Consider the following 25,070-nt stretch of genomic DNA (forward strand, 5'->3'; position numbering starts at 1 on the left):
GTTCACCGCTTCCCTCAGCACCAGTCTGGATCCATATCCACAGTTTTCTCTGCCTCTGAGTCTGGTAACCTTGTGGAGTTTAAGGAGTTCACTATAACTCAATCTGGGATGTTGCACGATCCCTGTGGTTTTTCCCACACCTTGCCTGCCCTCCCTATTAAACCATCCCTTTATTTTAACTCTTTCAAACTATTCTATTTCACATCTCTTCTCTGTTTGACCCTAGTATAGTTCTTATTTATCTCCTCAGGAAAAATTTCACTGATACACCAGGTGTACATGGAAACAAAACATTTATTTAAAAGACTTGGACACTCAGTGCATCAGTGATGTTTTAGCACACAAATATAATGCTCAATGTTTGAATCATTTATATATCAATGGAATGCATTTAGTGAGAAATATATAGATAGAACTACCATCCAAACAAGCTTAGAAAGATTTCTGACAATCATCAATATATTACGTCTAACTTAAGTGAAGTAAATATTTTAAGTTTTTTTCTAAAAAAATTAGAATTGTTTCTATGGAAAGCACAAGAGAAGTTAAATATTCCACTTCAAAATATTTTCATGAACACAATGTATTTTTACTGATGCATACATCAAGAGAGATATTTACCTTTTCACCAATTTCTCCTTTGCTGCCTTCAAAACCTTGCTCTCCCTGTAGAAGAGGAATATGATATATATGATAATAGGAACTCTACTTTTAACACATACAATTATTACAATAATAATGATAATGTTTCCAGTAACAAAAATCAATAATTATAAATAAAAGCCATTTCTAATATGTAAACTTTAAACCAATATTAACTTGGATGAAATTTAAATATTCCTAAATATTAAAGGGTACAAGCTATAGCTTCACAACAGTGCTTTCAATGCAACGTAATCTCCATACACCTGCATTGCTCCATATACTGTACCTTTCTCATAGACGTTTTGAGAATTGAATGCATCAGCATAGTGCTTGGCACCAAGTAAGTTAGCCATTGTTACTCTTACTTTCTATTATTGATTTATATTTATTACTTTTTTATTATTACTTTTAATTATTACTATTACTATTGACTTCACTAGATCCCGTAGAACAGCCCTCTCAAGCTGACGTCTGTGGAATACCGTTCCAGTGACAGCTGTGTGATGAATGAGTTCAGCCTTGAACCCTGAGTCCTGGCTCCAGCTCTTACACCAGAGCCATGCATGTTCTTTACCACCCAGATCTCCTGCCTCTCAGTCACAGAAAGGGGACTGGTGGCTGTAGCACTGCTAGCTTTCAACCATCATCATTATTCCAAAAGGTCTAAGTCCCCTGTTCTCAACTAAAACCCTCTCTGATCTGACAAGCTTATTTTCCCACTGAATTCTGCACAGATATTTATAGTACTGATGTTTGATTCATAATTCAAACAAATATTCACTGAATGCCAAATATAGGTCAGGCACTCAAGACAACACAGCCAGCCAATGAGTGCTGGAGATGGGTCATCCTCCCGCCTCCCCCCACAAGATGCACTCAATAATCATTTCCCGAGTGCACGGAGACAAAGGATGAAGGGTTTCTTATCTACGTTTTTTTTTTTTGTAATGCTGCAACAAGGTGACGCTTGATACAATTAAAATTCATGTGTTAGAAAAGGAATGCCCGCTTTTTACTATAAGTATAATCTCTGTGTATATATTAGAAATCGTATATAATCAAATATATGTATATCTTTATATGTATACACACACCTACACACATGATTAAATTATTATTTCTTCATGTGCCCTGAAGAAAGGTACCGGGAAAGACAATAGGTTAGTATTTGGGTATATTTGCCACTGAATGCATGGTCTATCTTTATTCTACCATTTTTCCTAAAATATGGACTTTAGCTTGATCTGTTAATCCAAGCTGACATTGAAGCTGCTAAATATCCCCAGTACATCAGCCACAATGTCAGCATGATGCAGCCACCACAAACAGCTGCTGGAAAGTCCAAAACTATTTCCCAGCAGATAAATCTGCACATCCCTTGGCTTGCAGCTCAACTCACAGATGCAGCACATGCTGTATCAATGGGTTTTGTCTAGAGCTGCTGTGAAGAAATTCAGAGGCTTGCCATTCCATCACTGCCAGTTCAGTCTTATTTTCTTTATCAAGCCAAGCAAGGGAAGATTTTTCAAAAGCTGTAACTATCAATAAATGCATATCTTTTTTAATGGTAATTTCTAGCTACAGAGAAAAACCTAGATGTAATAGTAACTTCTGACATCTTGTTGCTAAGACCTGTAAAACTTTCAGAGCATAGAGATGATAGGGTTGGCCTGGGGGGGGCCTCTAATATTGCATCAATAATGCTCTCCCCTGTGGTAGGATTATCTGGGTGGTATCATGACAGCTGGCTCCACCTGAAGTGGCTCCCCAAACCCTCCAGGAAACTGGAATAGACCAGACTCTGTGTGTCCAGCAATGCTGGTCATACTCCTTCCCAGGAGGAGAAAGCAGCCCTGGGACAATAAACGGGTACAAATCAAGTTCACCTTGGTAAAGAGAAAGATACTAGGCACAGAAAGAAGTAGCCCAGTCAATACAAACATTGTAATTTATTACAAATTTTTTATTCTGATAAAGATTTTTTGAAGAGATTAGTTGTAGCATCTTTGTAATATTTCATATTTTATATCACTGTAACTACTATGTTTAGTCGATCTGGGATATACAAAAAGGGAGATAAATAAGAAAGAACCAATATAGTCAAAGGCAGTAAAAATTGTTCCACTCTTCATTTTAGACTCTAATAGAGTGAAAATATGTCCAGAGCAGCTCTGGACACTCCCACAGCCCCCAGAAAGCACCATCATTGACTTCTCTGGAGAAGCATGTTGCTAAAGCTCTCTGATAAAGCTTTCTCCTATCCTGATTCCTTTGAGAAGGGATTATTTCCATGGGTTTTCTTTGGAAAGACCAATTAGTGGCTTTCTAAGAGCCTTCCAGGGAATTCAGTTTCATCAAATTAATTTTCTGAATCTTCACCATATTATGTGTAAATTCAATTTTTTAAGATGTTAAATCCTTAACTTATATAAAACATTAAAAACTCTTTACCTTTTGACCAGCTAAGCCTGGAGCTCCATGTAAACCATTTTCACCCTAAGAGAAGTACAGAGAATAAGTTTTATTCACCATAAAAAACAAATGAATAAAGAAATTTTTGCGGTTGGGCGCCTGGGTGGCTCAGTTGTTTAAGTGTCTTCGGCTCAGGTCATGATCTTGGGGTCTTGGGATTGAGTCCCACGATGGGCTCCCTGCTCAGGGGGGAATCTGCTTCTCCCTCTCCTTCACCCTTCCCCTAGCTCGTGCTCTCTCCCTCTTTCTCTTTCTCTCTCTCTCTCTCAAGTGAACAAATAAAATCTTAAAAAAAAAAAAAAAAAGAAATTTTTACAGTCTTTGAGAACTAGTTCTAGTGTTGTGGGGAAAGGTAGCCTAATACTGAACGTCTAGCACGTTCAGTGGCTTTCTATCTATTCTTCCTTATCTTACAACTGTGGGATTGGTACTTCAGTTTTACAAAATAAGAAAACAGAGTCTATGGGGTGCTGGGTGGCTCAGTGGGTTAAGTGTCTGACTCCTGGTTTCAGCTCAGGTTGTGATCGCATGGGTCGTGAGATCCAGCTCCCCAACGCGCTCCACAGGGAGTCTGCTTGAAGATTCTCTTCATCTGCCCCCCCATTTATGTGCCCTCTCTCTCCCTCTATTTCAAATAAATAAATCGAAGGAAGGAAGGAAGGAAGGAAGGAAGGGAGGGAGGGAGGGAGGGAGGAAGGAAGGAAAGAAAACAGAGTCTCTGAGTAATGTTCAGGGTCACCCATCTTGTGGCACCACCTAAGATTTGAATTGAGGTCTCTCTCTAACTCCATGGCCTGCATGTTATTTAATATCCCTTATCTCATTTTCTCTTTCAAATCTCTGGACATGATATTGAAGTCTGGCATTGGTTTTCTATGGGCCAGGCACTATTCTCACAACAAACCTAACTGGGTATACTGTTACGATCATCTTACAATAGATGATTACACAGCCAGTAGGAGATAGAAATGGAATTTGAACGCAAACACTTCAGCTCTGTGCACACAAACACCTCCCTCCACTGTCTCATGGAAAAGATTTCTGGCTCATAAGTGACCTCATCTAACAACTGGATATATCTATATATCTATTAGAGATATATATCATGTGTATTATAGTGATAGACATACAGATATGTATGTAAACATGCTCGTATATATACATCTGCTCATATCTGTTGATTGCCTTTAAATCGAAGACATACTCAATGCCATTTCACTTGAAACAACTGCTTACAAGAATTTTTAGTTCTTTCCATTCATCTGGTTCCTGTCTTGGGTAAAAAGGTTTTCAGCAGATGCTTATCAGTTTCCATTACTGGAATTCATGGGTCATTTCTTTGACAAGCCTGCTTTGTAAACAGCCCACCAGCTAAAATGAGATATTCCTGGGAGGATGTGCATATTCTCAATGGAACCTTAGGAATTTTGCTGCTTATAGGAACTGACTTTGGCTCCTGAGTTCCAGGTTTAGACAGCTCAAAATAAATTAACAATTCCATTGATCTGTTTTATTTCTAGAAAACATAAGTAATTTATAAGACAACAATTTTTAAGCATTACCTAGAATGACGTTAGATACCAATTTTTAGAATTTTTAAGTAAAATTCAAATATATGAAGAAAAAAAATTACATCTTCAAACTTTAAAATAGCAATAATATATTCTGTCTAAATCTAAATAGAGCATTATTATTTCATTAATTAAAACATTTTGGAAAAATTTAGTCATTTTTAATAGTTATACCATTATATACAGACACACATATTATTTTAAAGACTAAAGCTGTTCTTAGATTAAATTATCTAAGTTTTGGGGCACCTGGGTGGCTCAGTCGTTAAGCATCTGCCTTCGGCACAGGTCATGATCCCAGGGTCCTAGGATCGAGCCCTGCATCGGGCTCCCTGCTCGGCGGGAGGCCTGCTTCTCCCTCTCCCACTCCCCCTGCTTGTGTTCCCTCTCTCGCTGTGTCTCTCTCTGCCAAATAAATAAATAAAATCTTTAAAAATAAATAAATAAATACATAAATAAATTATCTAAGTTTTTCCACAGTATAACTGCTATCATCATAGAGTATAATAAACACTAAAGGCAAAATTCTGTTAAGTGGAATTAAGTGTTGAAGCATCAATAAAGTATAATATACTTATCTATGTAATAAATATATTTCTATTATTTAAAAAACTGTTATAGGGGCGCCTGGGTGACTCAGTCTTTAAGCGTCTGCCTTTGGCTCAGGTCATGATCCCAGAGTCCTGGGATTGAGCCCCACATTGGGCTCCCTGATCAGCGGGAAGCCTGCTTCTCCCTCTCCCTCTGCCCCTGCTTGTGTTGCCTCTCTCGCTGTGTCTCTCTCTCTCTGTCAAATAAATAAATGAAATCTTTAAAAAAAATTAAAAAAATAAAAATAAAATCTGTTATAGTTCTAGACCCCAGGCATTACACAAATGTATGAGAAACTTCCCATTTCATTTGATAAAGTGATAGTAAAAGCACATTAAGTATTTGATGCCCGGGAACATTCTGTGGAAATTGAGCTTCTGTTACTCATCACAGAAGTATGTCCACTTGTTCATAAGGAGCAGAATTATTTTCATCGGTTGGTCTAATATAATGTTTTATATCACATTACAAGTTACACAAGATAACAAGATATGGCATATAATCCAGTAAAGTACACTGATACAGTATACACGGCCAAAAATACTTTTGGGGGAAAAAAAGTAGTGATGGTATCTCTTTCTCATTTTCTTTGCTGACAGCCCACTCCTATGTACTATGTGCTTCAAGTTCTGGCACCTCAAGCCCCACTTCTGGCATATGTCAGGTTAGGGTTATACCCAGAAATACCATTAATTGTGTACCAAAAATCTCTAAAGCTGTGATATTAAGGCTGTTTTTCTCTCTTTAATGGACACAGGTTTAATTATTGCAATTAAAATGTGATATTTTCCTATGGCCAGTGTTAAGTGTCCCCATTCTTTCCTGACTAGGAATTGGCTTTGTAAACATAATCCTAAACTCCCAGATAACCAGTGGACACCACTGATTACTCTCACAGGAAAAAGTCAGCTTCACACACCAGCAGATGGAAGACTTTGAGATTCTGAGTGGACACTATTGAAGCTTAAATTGGCAACACTGGTATTCAGAACCCTTTTTACTTTTTTTCTCATTGATTTTCTTGAAGTGATCAGAGATGTCCTACTTAACAATTTTTTTTTTTTTAAAGATTTTATTTATTTATTTGACAGAGAGAGAGACAACTAGAGAGGGAACACAAGCAGGGGGAGTGGGAGAGGGAGAAGCAGGCTTCCCGCCGAGCAGGGAGCCCGATGTGGGGCTTGATCCCAAACGCTTAATGACTGAGCCACCCAGGCGCCCCAACTACTTAACAATTTTTAATAATCTTAAACCATTTGTCATTTTTCTAGTTCCTAAGGGATAAATTAGCATACTTATTTTGTCCCTATCTCAAAAACAAACAAACAGATTTGTTAAGTAGCATAAAACTAAAGAAGAAAATAGCCTTAAAGAGCAAACTTTTGTTTAAAAGATTCATGGATAATGACATTTCCGTCAGGACTTTATCCAAAACCTAATGCAGCTTGAGGTCAAATGGAATTCTACCTAGCAAATAAATGGCCTATCTAAAATTACTGGATGGGCAGACATTAGCTGCTTTTTCTGAACCTTGCTGTTTTTCCTTCCTCCCAGTCCCAGCACAAAAAAGAAATAAGAAGCTTCTCTGGCTTCTGATCAATATTTTAGCCCATTATTGAGAGAAAAGTACAATCAATATTTCCCACAGCTACCATAACATTCCAAGCTTGTTTCCCAGGCACATACTTTCTGTTACGGGTTTTCCCATCAAAGGAACTGTGTCCTTTTCCTGTTACAAATGCAAGCTACAGAAGGACAAGTGAATGAGTATGTGTAATACCAAGTGGGGCCAAATTTAACGTTGTGGCTGATAGTACTTTTGCCGTGTTATTACACTGTAATGCATCACCCATCTCCGACTTCACAGAGCCATCTAAAGCACCCTTTCCAGAATTCAGAGCAACCGCTTTGAGAAGCTTTTGGAAAAAACTTAGGTGTGATTTAGGGCCAGCTGGTGGCTTTCTGAAAAACTGATCAAAGGATTTCATTTTACCTCCTTTTTATCACTGCACATTTCCCTGAAGTAAGCACAGCTAGGCATAAAAAATAATTAGTTTTCCTGATTCCTTTGACAGTGGAATCTATGTCTTTTCTTATTATGCAGGAAATACATGTTGCCTGGACACTTGAAAAGAAATCACATTCCCCAGGGCTATGTTTCCAAACCTAGTCCCAATGAGACAGAGCAAAGAAAGATTAAACAGGGAAATGAAAATTTGCTAATAACTATACCTAAGCCCAGAAAACAGAAATTTACATACTATGTTGCAGTGATTTTTTTGGTTTAAAAAATTAGGCATTCACCCTCTGATTAAAAAGTCTGAAATCCTACTATATAACACTGCTTCCATATTTAAAAATTTAATTTGGCCTATCATTTCATTTTATAGCACGTTTTCCAGGAACGGATATATTTGGAAATATATCAGTGTTTTCCCACTAATTAACTCATATTTATTAAGAGAAGATTTACTTAAGGGGCGCCTGGGTGGCTCAGATGGTTAAGTGTCTGCCTTCGGCTCAGGTCATGATCTCAGAGTCCTGGGATCGAGTCCCGCATCAGACTCCCTGCTCCTTGGGAGCCTGCTTCTCCCTCTGCCTCTCTCTCTCTCTCTCTGTCTCTCATGAATAAATAAAAAAATCTTTAAAAAAAAAAAAAGAGAGAGAGAAGATTTACTTAAATTGAATGTTGAGTGAAATAGCTGGAAAAAACATCTGAAATGGAATGCCAGAATTCTAGCATGAAAACCAACAAAAGAGGCAGGTGAAAGTAAATCTGATTTTGATTTTGTGTATCGCTAACTTGACCTCTACATTTCTGACTACAGGTCTGCTTTACTCAGGACATAATCTTCAGAAATTGAATTTTTATGGTTCTTAAATTGTTGCCACTCAACTAAATACTTCAAGAAATAAAATAGATACCTCCGATTTTTTTTTTCAGACCTTTCATCCAATCTAAGTCCTTTTGTTTCAGGGAGGAGTATTTTTTCCTCCTATTTTCTTGGACTTCATTCCAAGAAATAAATTGTCAAGTTAAAAAGTATATACTGCATAGGGTTTAAAACTTCAAACTTTTCGAATTCTTTGTATTTGTTGGATCCTTAATGCAGCAAACACATGGATTTACATTATCATATTAATGTTCAGGATAAGGCAAATTTATAATATTCTTAACCATAAGATGAATGAGCTTGTTACTTATTATTACTTATTCTTATGGGTTGGTTCAAAGAAGGGAAAACTAGCCCACCAAAGGTAATATATGGTCAATACATGTCTTAATCATAATAATATAAATATGGGGAGTTAGCAGTAGCTGAATCCAACATATACTGTCTCAAAAACTACCAACCTGAGTGACCTGTGTGTGTGGGTACACAAGAATATGCAAGTGCACATACCTAGAAAAGCAGGATGGGTAGTCTTAAATATAGGGACAAGAATAAATTCATACATTGATATTCACCATCTCCATTAAAGAATTTATTGTGTTATACGCAAACAACAAATCATGGAATACTACATCAAAAACTAATGATGTACTGTATGGTGACTAACATAACATAATAAAATTAAAAAAAGAATTTGTGGAGGTACTGACTCTACTGAAAGCTTCTTAAAGTCAGGCACTTTTGCTGTTTAATTTGTATTTTGGAGAGCAGAACAAAACAATTCAAATTGGATACTGTAAGTGGATACTGCAACAATGCTTTCTGAACTCAAATTAACCTTCCCCAAATTTCTACCCATTAGTCTTATTTCACAACGGAAAAATACCTTATGGGTCTTATATATGACATCCCTCTGTGTCAATATCAAGCCTATTCAGCAAATCAATAATTTTTCAATGATAGTCTGGAGTCCCTTAATATGTTAGTCACTGTTTTCTGGGCACACACTGGTCACACAATATGTCTCTTAAAAAGAGGCACTCAGAATTCAGCACATCACTCCAGAAATGGTCTCACCACACAGAATAGAGAACAGAAATGTCATACACACAAAGACACACACACACACACACACACACACACCTTGTTCTGGACACTATCCAGTACTCCTATTAATACAACTTGCTTTTTTAAAGCTAAATTGCTTATGTATACATTGAGCTTGTAGTCAACTATAACCATTAAGTTTTCCTTTCAAGGGACTATATCTTACAATCCTTTTACAAATTAATTGAATGAAAATTATACTGAGTTATTCAAATTAAAAAACAAGAAAACAAATAATTTTGAAATTATTTAGACAATTTAGAATTTAGACAATTCTTTCCATATATAACATAGGAAACTGAGCCTTGATCAGTGTGGTAGAGCCCATTAAAAACCTGCGCTCCTATGTACTTATGAGGATTTTTTTTCAAGTGGCATTGTCAAGAACAAGTGTTTTGGCTTTTCACTATATTGTAAGACTAGCTCTAAGATAGTCTTTAAGTAAGCTTGAAGCTTCATTAAAGTACTAGGGAAATAGAAGACATTTAACATGAATCATCTCCTGAAATATCCGAAATATAGTGACTGGCATCTGAATCAAGTATTCTAACAAGTGAAAGATGATGTAAGGTATGAAGAGAAGGACAGTGTCTTCAGTAAGCTCCTAATTGAGGACAGTGAGATACCAGTAAGTGCAAACTATTTTCTGTCCAAAGTATTCCTCCTGATGAGTAATTTATAGCTCTACTCTGTATCAATTACTTCTACTGGAGCTTTATTGCACTCAAGTCTTGGTTATTTATCTTTAGCCCTGAGGTAAATGGTTGTGAAGATATGGAGAAAGAACATGCATTAGTAACGTTGTCAGAAAGTCAGGAGATTTTTTTTCAAACCTAATTTGGAAAAAGAGAGAGCATGATAACGTGAAGATTTCTGCTTGAGAGAGAAGAAAGAGCATCGTTTCTCCATGAGAAAATGGGGAGCAAATTCTGGAGCTGCACATACTTCTCTCTATTAGATTTCCCTCTAGGAAGCAGTATCTGTAAGCTTTGCTAGGTAGATAAGAGATTCTCCTGCCCTCCTATTTCCCTGAAGCATGCTTTTGCAGAAAGTTCAGAAGACTTGCACTGATGCACTGCTGCCTCTTCCAATTCCCGCTCAGCACGGTTCTAAACAATCATCTTCAATTTCTTTTCTCTACTGGCCTGGGGCTAAGTCCACTTGAGTTCTGAATAACTCAACAAACACTTATCCAGAATCAATCAGGTACCAAATGCTGGGTCAGGTTCTGGGGTTACAGGAACAAGACCTTGTTCTCTTGGAGCTCACAGTCGAGACAAAGACACAAACTATGTTGATAATGTAAATAAAGTACTATGGGAGCAGAGAGAAGGGGCTATTAACCCATCCAGTGCCAAGGAGACTTTACGGAAAAGATGCAATTTTTCTTGAGCTTTGAATTTAGTAATCTGTGAAAATGTAAGATGGTGAGAGGGAAGAAATGTACCAATCATGTATGATCATGCTCTTGAATCTTCTACTCAGTACCTAACAGGTTCATTCAGTACCCTACACTGGCTAATGTCTGTCCCTCACTTGGATAGATAAAATCTCCTTTACACAGAGTCGCTTTTAGAAAACTCTAATATCTGAAATTGTAGATGTCTTTTTACCAAATACCAATTACACCTTAAATGCACTCTGGCATATCTCAGCAATCTACACAAGGATAAAATAGCCACTAAACTATGCAGAGAAGCAGAGAGTGTGTGATCTTTTTTATGGCAATATTTTACTATTTATGTGCTAGATTCTCATAGTGCATTAAACCAAATAGGAACATTAGCAGACTAAGTTCTCGAAATCTGGCTAACTGTTTAGCAAATAAAAGTCAAGTGCCTGGGTGCCAGATCCACTGCATGTGTTGAGCCTGTCATCCATCTGTTGTGTTCTCTGCCAACTGCTCTACTTGGGGTGTGCGTGGAAGGCATTAGAAGGGAATAAGAAACCATTAAGAAATAAAATCAACTGCAGAGTAAGCAAGTTTCTTTTTCTTTTTCCTGTCCTGCTGTTACCCTCTGTCCTTCTCATGTTTCTTTATTTTACTGTTATATTGTATGAAAATAGTGCTCATAAATGAGACAATTAAACGAGGCTTACTCCATGTAAAAGCAGTAATTTTCTCACTGACAATCCAGGTATCATTCTTGGAACTCTAGTAAGTGAAGTCAACAGTAGGTAGACAAAACTGTTTTCTTTGTGGTCATTTTCCCTATGAATAGTGGTTATAATAAAAAGTTCAAGCCTATGTCCAGATTTGACTATCTTTTTTCACTGCAGAATTTTCTGAAATATACAGAAGTATACAGATGATTCTCTGTTTAAGAAGCCTTTCCTCTAACACAAAGCTCATACTTGTTTTGTAAACCTTGACAAGTTCATAGGAAGGATAGAGCCCATTGTTAGAATAAAGGTGAGCTGCCCTTCTTTTGTTCTTCTCATTTAGTGTTTCAATTCCTACAATAAATTGTTGCATACAAATAAGTGTTTTAACTTTTTTTTTTTAAACTTGGGAAGACCTCTGAAATTAATACTAATTCTGAATCTCAGTGGAAAATGAGGTGACACTAGATAATATAGATGGAAAGCCAAATGACTTAAAAATTCTCTTTTTCAATAAATGCCTATAAGTTTCTGAATCTCTAAGGCATTACTGCTACATCTGGACCAGGGCTGTCTCGGAGTTCATTATAATTCACAACAGCTACCGGCCTTGTCTGCACTTTCATAAACTGTAACAGCATCTGCCTTTATTTCCTGAAGCGGCAGTCTTCTCGTAAAATGTCTTTTTAAGGGGAAAATCGAGATTCAGAGATCACAGTCATTTCATTTTCCAACTGAAAAGAAATACAAAGGCGGACAGGGAACAATGGATGTGCCCAGTTCGGTCTCGCCCTGCTGCAGAGACTGGGGGCTTCAGAGCGTGTGGTGAAAGGGCTGTCGCACAAAGCGCCTCGGCGTGAGCATGGTTAGCCCGGCTGGTTTTAAGTCAGGCAACTTGGCAACTCTCTCATCACGTTATCAAATATACTTCTTAAGCGCTTTAATGCATATGGCTTTTTACCTCTGGAAGTTCACTTTTTTTTTTTTAATAAACTCATGGCGCTAAGTTAAACGCTTTTGTTTTTGACCAAATGAATATACAACAAAAGTTTGTATATATATATTTGACCAAAAGAATATAGTTATGTATATACTTAAATTAGATATATAATAAGTATTCTTATATATACTTATATATAACATTGTATATTTATATTGAAAGCATATTCTATAGAAAATATAAAGAGAATTTTCTAGGTTAGGTGCTGAGGTAAGGTAATCTGGAGGGTGTGACCATGATTGGCCACCCGGAGGTGGACAGATAAGGATCTCCAAACAGTCCAGGTATGGGAATTTTAAAAGCTTATTTCAAATATACTTCTGAATTTGGAAACCAAACAGAATCATGTTGTTTTCATAATACTTATTTCGGAAGATAAAGCGAAACAAAATACTTTCATTCGGTGAAAAAAACATATGATGAAGATTTTTAATTGGCGGACACAATTTTCTGAGGGTGGGAGAGTCAGAACCTCTACAGTTGGGGGGTCCATGGATTTAAGGAGAAGGAACACAGCCTCCCCTGCAGCAGAATTCAGGAAACCCTCTGTACAGTTCCCTCTCTAGGCAGTAGGCAAACGAATTTAAGATCTAATAAACTGCCTGTACAAAGGAAATTCGGATACTTGAGGAGCTATATCCAGATGAAGTAAAGGTGCCAGAGCTATGAACTCATACGGCTAAGATTCAAATCCTGGACCTACCATCTGTTAGCTATGAAACTTTGGGGAAGTTTTTATTCTATCTTAGTTTCTTAATCTATGAAATAGTGATGATAGTAAATCTTACCTCAGAGATACTGTGAGAAATAAATAAAATGATGTAAAGAAGTCTGTGGACAGTGTCTAGCACATAATAATGATTGAGTAAATGGCTGCTATTATTAATATTATAAGAGTTTATACTCATATATATATATAGTTAAATAGAAAATTAATTGGTTTGCTAATATGCAAACATTACTTTGTTTTTAGAGGTCAAAATTATCTAAGATATGTATGACTTTTAACATTTTCCACCAAATATATTTTGAATAAATAATATAAATTCCCTCAAATGAGTTCTAATTTAGTTTCATAGTAAGCCTGCGTTTAGAATAACTGAATCATCAAACTGTTTTCTTTTAAAATTATATCTATTTATCAAATACAGTAGTCCTATCCTTATCTACAGGGAATACCTTCCAAGACCTAAAACCACAGATAGTACCAAATCCTATATATACTGTGGTTTTTCCCTATACATACATATCTATGACAAAGTTTAATTTATAAATTAGACACAGTAAGAGATTAACAATAATAACTAATAATAAAATAGAATATAACAATGTACTGTAACAAAAGTTATGTGAATAGGGTCTCTCTTTCTCAATATATCTTACTGTACTGTATTTGCCCTTCTTCTTGTGATGTTATGAGATGATAAAATGCCTACATGATGAGATGAAATGAGTTGAATGACATAGGCATTGTGACATAGCATTAGGATACTACTGACCTTCTGACCATATGTCAGAAGGAGGACCATCTGCTTCCAGATTGCAGTTGACCGCTGATAAGTGGGTACTACTATATTTATTTATAGATCAGGCACTGAGCTGTCACTTTTATGAATAATTTCATTTAATCCTTAAGACAAAGCTAAAAGTGGATACAATATAATGCCCATTTTAAAAAAGAAAAAACTTGGAAGAAACCAAGAGACATGCCCTAAAATTATAGACTGAGGATTTGAGCTGGGATTCAAACATAGGCAATCAAACTCTGGTTAGTCAGTATCTGAATGGTACAATAAGGATGGCTATCATTTACTGCATACCTACTCTGTGAGAAACAGAATTTTTCTTTTTTTGTGGAAGTTTTCTTAGTAAAATAAACATTTTAGGGATAAACTGTAGGTAATTAAGCAGACAGAAGACTGGTTTTAGCATAAATTAGGCTCCATATTTATTGACCTTTTCCTATCACATTATTAGGATTAAGATGACTAGAAAATAATTATTCCTGTTTTTTAAAAATATCCCCACTTCTCAAAGAACGTATCTGATACATGGCATACACAAGTGAAACAGAGAATGAGTTCCTATCACATTATTAGGATTAAGATGACTAGAAAATAATTATTCCTGTTTTTTAAAAATATCCCCACTTCTCAAAGAACGTATCTGATACACGGCATACATAAGTGAAATAGAGAATGAGGTAATTTTTTGTTTGAAACACTCAAGTAATGAACACAAGCAGGCTTTGAGTGTTATGTTTGAAGGTAACACTGTGGGCAGGTTTTGCTCCCAGGGTCCAAATCCTCACTTCATTTTCCCACCACACACCACAAGGGTGTTGTGAACATATGTGTGTACGTGCACGTGTGTATAAGTGCAAGCATATGTGTGATCTTATGCATTAAGTGATTTAGTTCTCACGGAAATTAGGCCATCCAATTCACTCATCTTGACTGCCAGTGGTTTCTGTCCAATCAAGCTTACCAGAAGTCACCAGTGACTAATAACTTATAACACCTGCTACACTGGCTATATAAGATAGCTTTTCTTACATGAACTCTGAGCAGAAAATATGCCAAGTCTCTTAGGCAAAATCCTAGCTGTGCTGAATGGATGTAAAGGGGACAGTTATTGGCTCGGTGTGTTGGCAGCAGAGCTGCACATATAAGGTTAGAATGCCTAGTGCAAGTCTCTATATGGTGATGAGTATTAGAATCACAAAAGAACATAATTAGATGCTCTAGTTCTTCATCCTCCATGACTTTCCATATCCCATAAATTGATTTCATAATATAGTGTTGTTTAGTGTCCTATTTTTCTCCTGGGCCTCAGAAGAAACTAATACTTTGTTCAGGGCCTTGACTTAAAAAATTTACTGCTATCACCTAGCCAAACTTCAATGTGTAGGTTTATCTTAGAATAATAGGATTAATATGCAAATCACTTAATTTATTACAGTATCACACTAGATGTAAGTATAAAGTATAGCTGATATACAAATTCTACTCTACACTGCTCGGAATATGCTTCACTCCATTAACATCAATCAACTTTCTAGTTTAAATATTAAATTTTAAAAAATTAAGAAAGCTTCACTTTGAGAATATTATACCTGAGCTATATGTTCAATGGCACTTTGCATATGTTCTTGTTCCAAGCGAGACAATTCATCTTTTTTAATTTTATCTTTAAACAGAACCCTTAAGCATTTCTAATTCCAAGAAAAAGAACCCCAAAGAATTACAAATGCTCAGAAGAAGAATCAAAGTTGAGCCTGTCTGAGTACTCTGGGAGATGCATACAAGTCACATTAAGCCAACTGTGGGAGATCCAGCTCTGCGAATACTGAATACTTTAAGAACTAATAATTTTCTTTGGAAATTTACTCAGAAAAATCAATCAAGTTATTTTCATCTTAAAAAAATACAAGTATTTTACTCCAAATATAAATGCTCATCTTTACAATGATAATTTCAAAATTTTGAAGTTTTAAAAATTAAGAAAAATTGATATGTCCTTATTGGAGTGAAATATTTAAAACTTATTAACCATGCCATCCGATAACATAGCAGTTTTCTTGTTATTTTCATTCTGTATCTATTCATTAGAGTTATTTTAAAGAAATGGTGACCTGTGGATTATGGAAGTGAGAAAAACACTCTTCAGGTGACATGTCTGCACAGGAGTGTTACATCCCTTTAACCACCAAATGAAGTGACAAGTTAGAAGCAGACCTGGTGCCACCAGTGACTGTGACCTTGAGGATAGGCTATGGCCAAAGACTCATGATTCTATAGATACTGGAAGGGTACTGGCCACTAAGGAGGGTCTGTGAGGATCCAAGAGCTCAGTGTAGCCTGATACTATATTCAACACCACTGGAAGCTGCATGAATTCTCTAATTGTCCTGCTTTCCCATAACTTAGTGTGTAAAATTATATGAATCTTACTTTACATCCCATAGTAAAGAAGTCCAATTATCTATAATCATTTTATATAGTCCAAGTACTCCAGTGATTCTGTATTTGGCTTAAAAAAAAGTTCTCGGGCGCCTGGGTGGCTCAGTTGGTTAAGCGACTGCCTTCGGCTCAGGTCATGATCCTGGAGTCCCGGGATCGAGTCCCGCATTGGGCTCCCTGCTCAGCAGGGAGTCTGCTTCTCCCTCTGACCCTCCCCCCTCTCACATACTCTCTCTCTCTCATTCTCTCTCTCAAATAAATAAATAAAATCTTTAAAAAAAAAAAAGTTCTCATATTCAAAGTAATTCCAAAAATCCCAATGATCCAAAATCCAAACAATCAGATTGTTATGATGTCTTTTAGGAAGAGGTTGGTGGAATGAGTGTTTGAAACAAATTTGGAACAGGGCCATCTGCTTAGGAGACAGATGACTGAGTAGTATTCCCTAGGGGAAAAAGCATTTTGAAGAAATTAGACCTTTGAACAAGTGTTTGAAGGAACTTTCACTTATGATGAAGAGTCTGCAATTAATATCATCAGCAAGCTTAATTAAGCAAGAGGACAGTAGCCCAAATAAACATTAACTTGCAGCAAGGTATCATTCAACAAAGATTTTACTGAATCTAACATTTACACTACTACAGGATGAGTAAGGAATTTGCTAATTCCTAAATAATTCCTTAATTATTCATAATAGAATAATTCCTAAAAGAAAAAAAAAAGAATTCCGAAAAGAAAAAAAGCAGCAGCAATGAAGCAGTCAGAAATCAGATACATTCAAGAAGGACTCAAAAAATATCTGCCCGATAATTTCTGAACCTCCTACCACTTCATCTTCAGTTACTCTTGTGACAACTGTAGGTTAATAACCAAGGGGTAGAGGCGTTCTGGATAATGAGGCACAATGATAATTGATAATTAGTGCAGCTAAAACAGCTACAGAAACCTATACGAAACTTATTTTAATGAAGAGCATTTTCTTAGCATCAGCAAGTGAAACTTTAATAATTCAGCAGGTTAAGTTATGTGTGTGTATGTATACACACATTTATGTATCATGAAAAACAGGACAAGTTAATTGCAGTTTATCTTTATAAATATAACAATTTTTAAAGTTTCTATAAAAACTGAACTTAAATATATGGAATGAATAAGTCACAGGAATAAAAGGCACAGCCTAGGGAATATACTCAGTGATATTGTAATAGCATGTGTGATGACAGATGGTAGCTGTACTTGTAGGTGAGCACAGCACAATGTATAGAGACGTTGAATCACTATGTTGTACACCTGAAACGAATGTAACATTGCATGTCAACTAGGGACGCCTGGGTGGCTCAGTCAGTTAAGCGTCTGCCTTTGGCTCAGGTCATGACCCCAGGGTCCTGGGATCCAGTCCTGCACTGGGCTCCTTGCTCAGCAGGGAGCCTGCTTCTTCCTCTGCCTGCCGCTCCCCCTGCTTGTGCTCTCTCTCTGATAATAAATAAATAAACAAACAAACAAATAAATAAACTTTTAAAACATTGCATGTCGGGCGCCTGGGTGGCTCAGTTGGTTAAGCAACTGCCTTCGGCTCAGGTCATGATCCTGGAGTCCCAGGATCGAGTCCCACATCGGGCTCCCTGCTCGGCAGGGAGTCTGCTTCTCCCTCTGACCCTCCCCCCTCTCATGTGCTCTCTCTCATTCTCTCTCTAATAAATAAATAAAATCTTTAAAAAAAAAAAAAAAAACATTGCATGTCAATTATACTCAAATAAAAAAACTTATAAAACAAAACTGAACTTAAATAAGATGCTGAACTGCAACAGTAACCTCTTGTGAGTAAATTGATCATGTAGAATTATCTTTATAATATTAGAAAAGACAACGTGAAAATCAACCATTTTATGAGATAAATAGCATATTTTTAACATTTTATCAATGGACTGAATATATTTCTTATATTTTTATTTATATCTCGTGTGGTACTGTATTTTTAAATATTTAATTTATGTCTACAGTGAAATATGTATTAAAAGATATTAAAGCATACATAAAAGAGTGAAACTCAGAAGCCTTGGGGCTCTCAGAATAATGGGCAATGTTCTAGAGCAGGGGTCAGCAAGTTTTTTCTGCAAAGGACCAGACAGTAAATATTTTAGACTTTGCAGGCCCTATGACTTCTGCCACAATTACCTAACCCCTGCCACCTGGCACAAAAGCAGCCTAAGACAATAGGAAAACAAGTGAGTGTGGTTGTGCTCCAGCACAAAGTTATTTACAAAATCATCCAGTTAGAGTTTTTGGCAGCCCTGCTGCAGAGTCATAGTTTGTTGACCCCTGAACTATCAGACTCGTTCTATATATTTTGTCTTCCTTCCTGGTACAACCTTTTACAACAGCCGCAAAGCTTAATCAAATAGCAGGAATTCCAGGAGCACCAAATTCACCTTTAATACCACCTGAACCCTAAAATATAGAAATGCTCATTAGGAGGTTTTTTTCAAAGGTGTATTAAGTGCTAATGTCAAAGAGAATCTACCATTTCACAGAGAAGCTGCTTCTGCTTGCACCAGAGTGTTCCCTGAGTCCCTTCCTCATATTGTCTATAAGTCATTAAACTATACTTTTGACAATAAATTATCAAAAAGTTAATAAGTAATAAATATCAAAGTGCTAATCAAAACTAAAACTATGTATTCTCCACACAGATATATACAATTCAGCTTTATCATTTCTTTTATATTTATCAAAGGTAAGGAATGATTCTATCACTTTTATTTTAACCAATACCTAATGCTTTCAATTCAAGTAAGTCATGAAATTTTAGACTCTAAGGTACCCATATTTGTTTCATTAATGTGCTTGATCTTCTATTATATCCTCTAGGAAAAATCCCACAGCTGGGTCAATGCAATTGTTGACTTCCCTGCTTTTCCATCTAAATGGGAAAAAAATATTCTCAGTGAAGCTGATGTGTTACTGATATCTACCTTAATGGCTCTACCACAAATTCAGTCTAATAAATTTATCCTCGAAATGGTGGAAAATAATATCAACTTTTTGAATGAGTTTCTCTATCACTAATGTGTGATAGAGATTAAGAATATATCAGAATTTTATGAATATATAATGCCATTATTACACTGATATTGTATTTCATTTCAGATTTAAGGTACACAAGTCAATGTCAATTTCAAGTTCCTATAGATTAGATGAGATTATATCAGGTTGGGTAAAATTGATATAAAAATAAAATTGATACAAAAATGGATACAAAACAAAATAAATAAAATATATTCAATATTAGATTAGAAAGGATAAAGAAATATTCTTTATTTCTTATACTGACAAAGAAAGTCAAAAGTCAATATTAAATTCTACCTCTGAGAGCTTACTACTAAGGGAAGATATTCCTCCTTTCAAAAAATTTGAGAACATATTTTGATTCAATTACTTTTTATTGGTGTTGTGTGGCTACAGAACGAGCATATGAGTAATGTCAGATTGAAAAGAAAATAAAGGGAAACTCACCAGTAATCTCTGAGTTAACACATTAGACTATTCAAAATGGAAACTTCCATATACTGAGATCCGAAGAAGGCGGTAGTGGAAAGGAATCAATACAAAAGTTTCTGACTAAAGAGTCAGGTAAGTTAATTTATTCCATTTTAAATTGTTTTAATTTTCTTTAGAAGTATGTCAGCAAAGCAATCATTTCATAAAGCCTATACTTTTTGGGAAATTAACTGGATATGTGGAAGATAATAATTCAAACATAAACTGGAAAATTATTCCCCAAATGCAGCTCAGACCTGAGGTTCAGGGACATTAAAATTGAACTGCTATTTTACGAAACTCTGACAAAGTTTCAGCTTTGAAGTGGGTAAAGGTATTAGCCAGGGTCTTAAAGAACTGAGAAAGTAATGTGGTTGCTAAGTAATTAGGTTGCTAACTACATTTGCTAAAAAAAAAGGGGGGGGGGATTAAAAGATTCAGAAAACTACAATAATCAAGTCTGAATGAAAGAAAAGTATTAATTGTTATTTCAAATAATGTCATCTAGAGTTTACTCTTGGACAAATGAGATGATTTGATTAGGTGATCTAATATAGAATACTGATCACACCTAGGTGTTCAAATCCATGCAGTGGTTGAATTTCAAACCATCTTACTCCATGAAGAGTGTCATCATTTTTATGAAAAGAAAAAAAAAAAGCAGTAATCAGATTAATGAAGCATGGATGAGAACATAGGCAAGTAAAGATAAAAATTAAATTAAGCCCAAACTCGTTTTTTCCCAAATATTTCTGATTCTTTGTGGCTAATTAGCAATATGAAGCTAAAACTAATCAGGTCACTTTGTTTTTTAAAAGAAGAAGTGTAGTATAGAGCAATAGTGAATAACAGTCCTTGATGATTTAGCATATCTAGCTCTTTCTCTGCAAATTGACTCTTTGCCCTGCTTGGCAAAGTTCCCTGGGCAATTGGGGCATCAAATTTATAGGTTCTAGAAACAGCTGAGTTGATGATTTAGACTTTCTGTCAGGCGTGGTGTTCATTCATTCATTCATTCAACTCCTATTATGTGCTGTTCTATGTATGCTGCTCACAAAATTCCTATTCTAGTGCGGGAGATAAATAGATGCATAACGCTAACAAATCAGGTGACACTAAAAATGCTAAGAAAGAAGACAGAAGTGGAATGAAGGGATGCTTTTTATATAAAGACTTAAGGATAGGCTTTTCTATTTTAAAGTGATTTCTGAGAAAGAACCTAAATGGTGTGAAGGAGAGAGCCAAGTGGCTATTTAAGGAACTCCCAGGTATATGTACCTATTATAAAGACCCTGGAGCAGGAGTGAACAGGGGGAGAGGGTAGGACACAATATAGAGAGTAGAGAGTGGGATAGGGAGAGCTCTACACACTATGTGGAGCCACGGAGAGAGCTTCAATGTTTATCTTGAGAGAGACAGGAAGGCATGGGTGGGTTTTGACCCAGGTGGGAAAGGATTTACTTACATGATTATTCATTGTCAAGCAGTGTTAGGAACAGAAGACATAGATTTGAATGAAATACCTAAATCATTAAGTGACCTTTTCAAGAAATTAACTATCAATAACTTACTAATATTTACTACAAGTAGCACACAATCACACTTCAAGATTTTTATATACTAAAATATTTAATCAATTTCAAATTCTACGGGATTAGCTTACGAATGAAGATTAATTTGTTTTTGTCCAAGGCACATAAGAAACTAAACTCAAACTAAAAGGATTATTTCCACGTCTCCCTCAATATGTGAACAAGTATACTATGGATAGGAAAGCAGAGGAAACATATTTTTTCAGTACCTATTATGTGCTAGTTTCTGGCACTATGTATCTTATATACATTTTATTGTATTCCTTCTTCACAATAAACCATTGACTAGGTATTATTAAGGATCACTTTCAAAGCAAGTAAGAGGTGGATGGGTTTCAATCTCAAGTGGTTCAGGCTCCAAAGAGGTTAGCCTTCTAATATACTGTCCTACATATACTGTCCTAAATATCCTTTCTCAGTCTTATAGACCAAAAGGAAAACCTTGAGAACATCTGGTTCCCTTAGTAATGCTGCACTTCTGATCATTTCACAAAATTAACTATTCAACATGCCTCAGAGCAAAATGACTTTCAATCTTCAAGCTATGCAGACATTATTTTGTGCACCTACTCTAATAATGAAAATTATATAGCAGACTTAAACATAGAGGAAAGTCATCTTTATTTATTGCACATTAAAGTTGCAGGATCACACAGTACAATAAGAATAGGAACAGACTCATCATCAACTCCTTAAAATGAAACAATACATCTATGTTTATTACGAGTACCAGAAAGCTGAACACATTCATAGCCATAGTCATCTGAAGTCATAATTACACAGCAAGTGCTATGCTGGTTTAATCAAATGCTGGTGCTTGTATTGAAAAAAATGAAGATACCAATTAATTATTTGTCTTGTTTTGTAGATCATCAATTTATTTTAGCCCAGCTGTTTTTACCTTACCACTAAAATCACTTGCAATTATGAGTTTTGTGTAGTCTGGAAATTAAAACCAATGTTAATATTTAAAAACATATCTTAAATGGGAAGTTATATAATACACCGTAACCCTAAGGTACATTTTTGTATATTTTATAGATTTGGAATACAATAAATTTGCTAATAATTATCATTTTTACTAATTCCTTCCTAGTCCTTTTCTACTGGTTTTCTTTCCTACAGAGGGAGGGAAGACTCCCTAAACAAATAATCACTAGATTATAAACTCAGTGAGAGTAAGCCTAGTTTTCTCACTACTGCTATAGCTCCAAAACTTAGCACACTTTTTATTATAATAATAGGAACTCAATAAATAGTTGCTGATGAATTAATGAATAAAAGAAAAATTTAATTGGTTTTAGTAATTAAATTAATATTTAGATGTTAAAAGAGGCATCTTCTGTATGATTAAAGAGTATGGAGGAAAGAATGAGTCTTTAAATATGCCCTAACAACAGAGTCTTAGTACCTAATCTTTTTTAAAAAAAAAATCATTTAAAGGTGATTTAATGATTTTCTTAATATTTACTTAATGTTTTCTAAATGAGGCAGGGATATTTTTAAAGTATTTTACTCCTAAAACTGACATGTGAAATTTCTTCCTATGCCAGTAATCTTAAATTGATAGGACTGGTAAGTCAAAGAATGGGAAAGTCAAGTTAAAAAATGGTAATGTGTATCACATCACAATCACCAACAAGTAAGAGAGATACGCGTTTTCAAAGTACTTTGTGTCAACCTTATGATGTAGGTACAACTGATAGATGATATGCCCTCATTTACAGATGAGGGAAATGAAGCATGAAGAGACTGGGTGGCTTGGCCAAGCTCACACTGCTAACCTGAGAAGAGTTGGAATTAATCCAGATCTTTCTACTCTATGAGTCCTCTTAATTATGTTACCATGAGCATACCATTCTACCCATGCATGGTTCTCTCAGCTGCAAAATGAGGATAAAAATATTGGGTTGAAATTCTTGATGAAGTTATAAGGATAAAACAAGATATGTCAAGTGGAAGTGCCATGATCAAAGAACACAATACTGAAGAGCTTTTAAAATATAGAGCAACCTTCAAAATGCAAACTGGATTTGACATGTCTAGGTTCTGATCCCAGCTTGACCACTCACCTTGGGCAATAATTTAACTTCCCTAAACTTCAGTTTTGCTTTCTATAAAATAGTAATACCAATACTTAATATGAAGAATTTTAAGAATCAAAAAGATAACATATCTAAATCACTCTTCCCAGTGTCTGGCACATGGTTAATACTCAATAAATACTAGCTATTGCTATAATGATTCATATATTTAGTTTGATTGAAGTAGTCCTTAGGACTAGATATTTTTTAAGTATTTTAAATTTTCATATAATGGCATTAAGCAAGGTTATCCCAAGTAATTTGATTTAAAGGGCAAAAATAAATGCTCCATCATACCTCAAAATTCTCTCAAACACCTGCTAAGGTGCCTAAAGTTCCCATGCAAGCTACAGTGGGCAGACCTTCCTTTGGGAGTCAAATGCCTATGAAGCCTTTGTTGAAGCTTGCTCTGCAACTTTAAAGGATCAGTCATTGCTCAGACATCAGTCTCCTACCTTTTAAAATAAGCAGCCCACTTAGATTATGTTGCTAATTTAGAACCATGGACTTCCAAGTTAAGGCATGAATGGAATTCAAATCTGTTTCACGTTGGAAAGGTGAAAAAATCAACTCCTAAGCTTAGCACAAATTAATTTACCTAGTTAGCTAACAACGATATGACATTAAAAAGTAGAAAATGGAACACTTATGTTTTGATATGGTAGGGAGAAGGGAAAGGCAAATCTCTAAGCATGGGATATTGCCTAATATTAGTCCAACAAAGGTGTGCTGTTTAGGAAAAGGATTGGGAGCTAAGGAAGAATTTTCAGTGGGGACCCATCAGCAGACAAGAGAAGTCACAAGAAAAGTAATTTATAAGCCAATATCCCAGATAAACATAGATGCAAGAATCCTCAACCAAATACTAGCAAAATGAAATCAAGAATAAAGTGAAAGCATTATCCACCAGGATCAGAACATTCCATGCAAAAGGAACAAAATATATATTCTTCTCGAGTGCACATGGAACATTTTTTAAGATAGATCAAATGTGGGGCACCTGAGTAGCTCAGTTGGTAAGCCTTCAGCTCAGGTCATGATACCAGGGTCCTGGGATCAAGCCCCACATCAGGCTCCCTGCTTAGCAGGGAAGCTACTTCTCCCTTTCCTCCCTGCTCCTGCTCTTTCTCTTGCTAGCTCTGTTGCTATCTCTGTCTCTCTCTCAAATAAATAAATAAAATCTTTAAAAAAAAAGATCAAATGTTAGGCCACAAAACCAATCTTAATAAATTTAAGAAATTGTTTGTATTTCCCTGATGACGAGTATTTACCAAAAGGATACAAAAATACTGATTCAAAGAGGTTCATGCACCCCCATGTTTATAGCAGCATTATCAACAACAGCCAAATTATGGAAAGAGCCCAAAGGTCCATCGATTGATGAATGGATAAAGAAGATGTGGTACACACACACACACACACACACACACTGGAATATTACTCAGCCATTATAAAGAATGAACCCTTGCCATTTGCAGTGATGTGGATGGAGCTAGAGTGCACTATGCTAAG

At 35.8% G+C, this 25,070-nt stretch overlaps 1 protein-coding gene across 2 annotated transcripts in view; it reads right to left on the minus strand.

The window, feature by feature from the left end:
* The window catches only part of COL19A1 (collagen type XIX alpha 1 chain), a 327,156-nt gene that overhangs the window by 235,974 nt on the left and 66,112 nt on the right, over positions 1–25,070 (minus strand). For both annotated transcript variants that reach the window (XM_078055163.1, XM_078055162.1), the window contains exons 10-11: positions 3,097–3,141; positions 622–666 (exon numbers count right to left, since the gene is read on the minus strand). In XM_078055163.1, the coding sequence (XP_077911289.1) occupies positions 622–666; positions 3,097–3,141 (90 nt within the window). The remainder of the gene's footprint in view (positions 1–621; positions 667–3,096; positions 3,142–25,070) is intronic.

Source organism: Halichoerus grypus, chromosome 9, assembly GCF_964656455.1.
Source record: "Halichoerus grypus chromosome 9, mHalGry1.hap1.1, whole genome shotgun sequence".
Lineage (NCBI taxonomy): Eukaryota > Metazoa > Chordata > Mammalia > Carnivora > Phocidae > Halichoerus > Halichoerus grypus.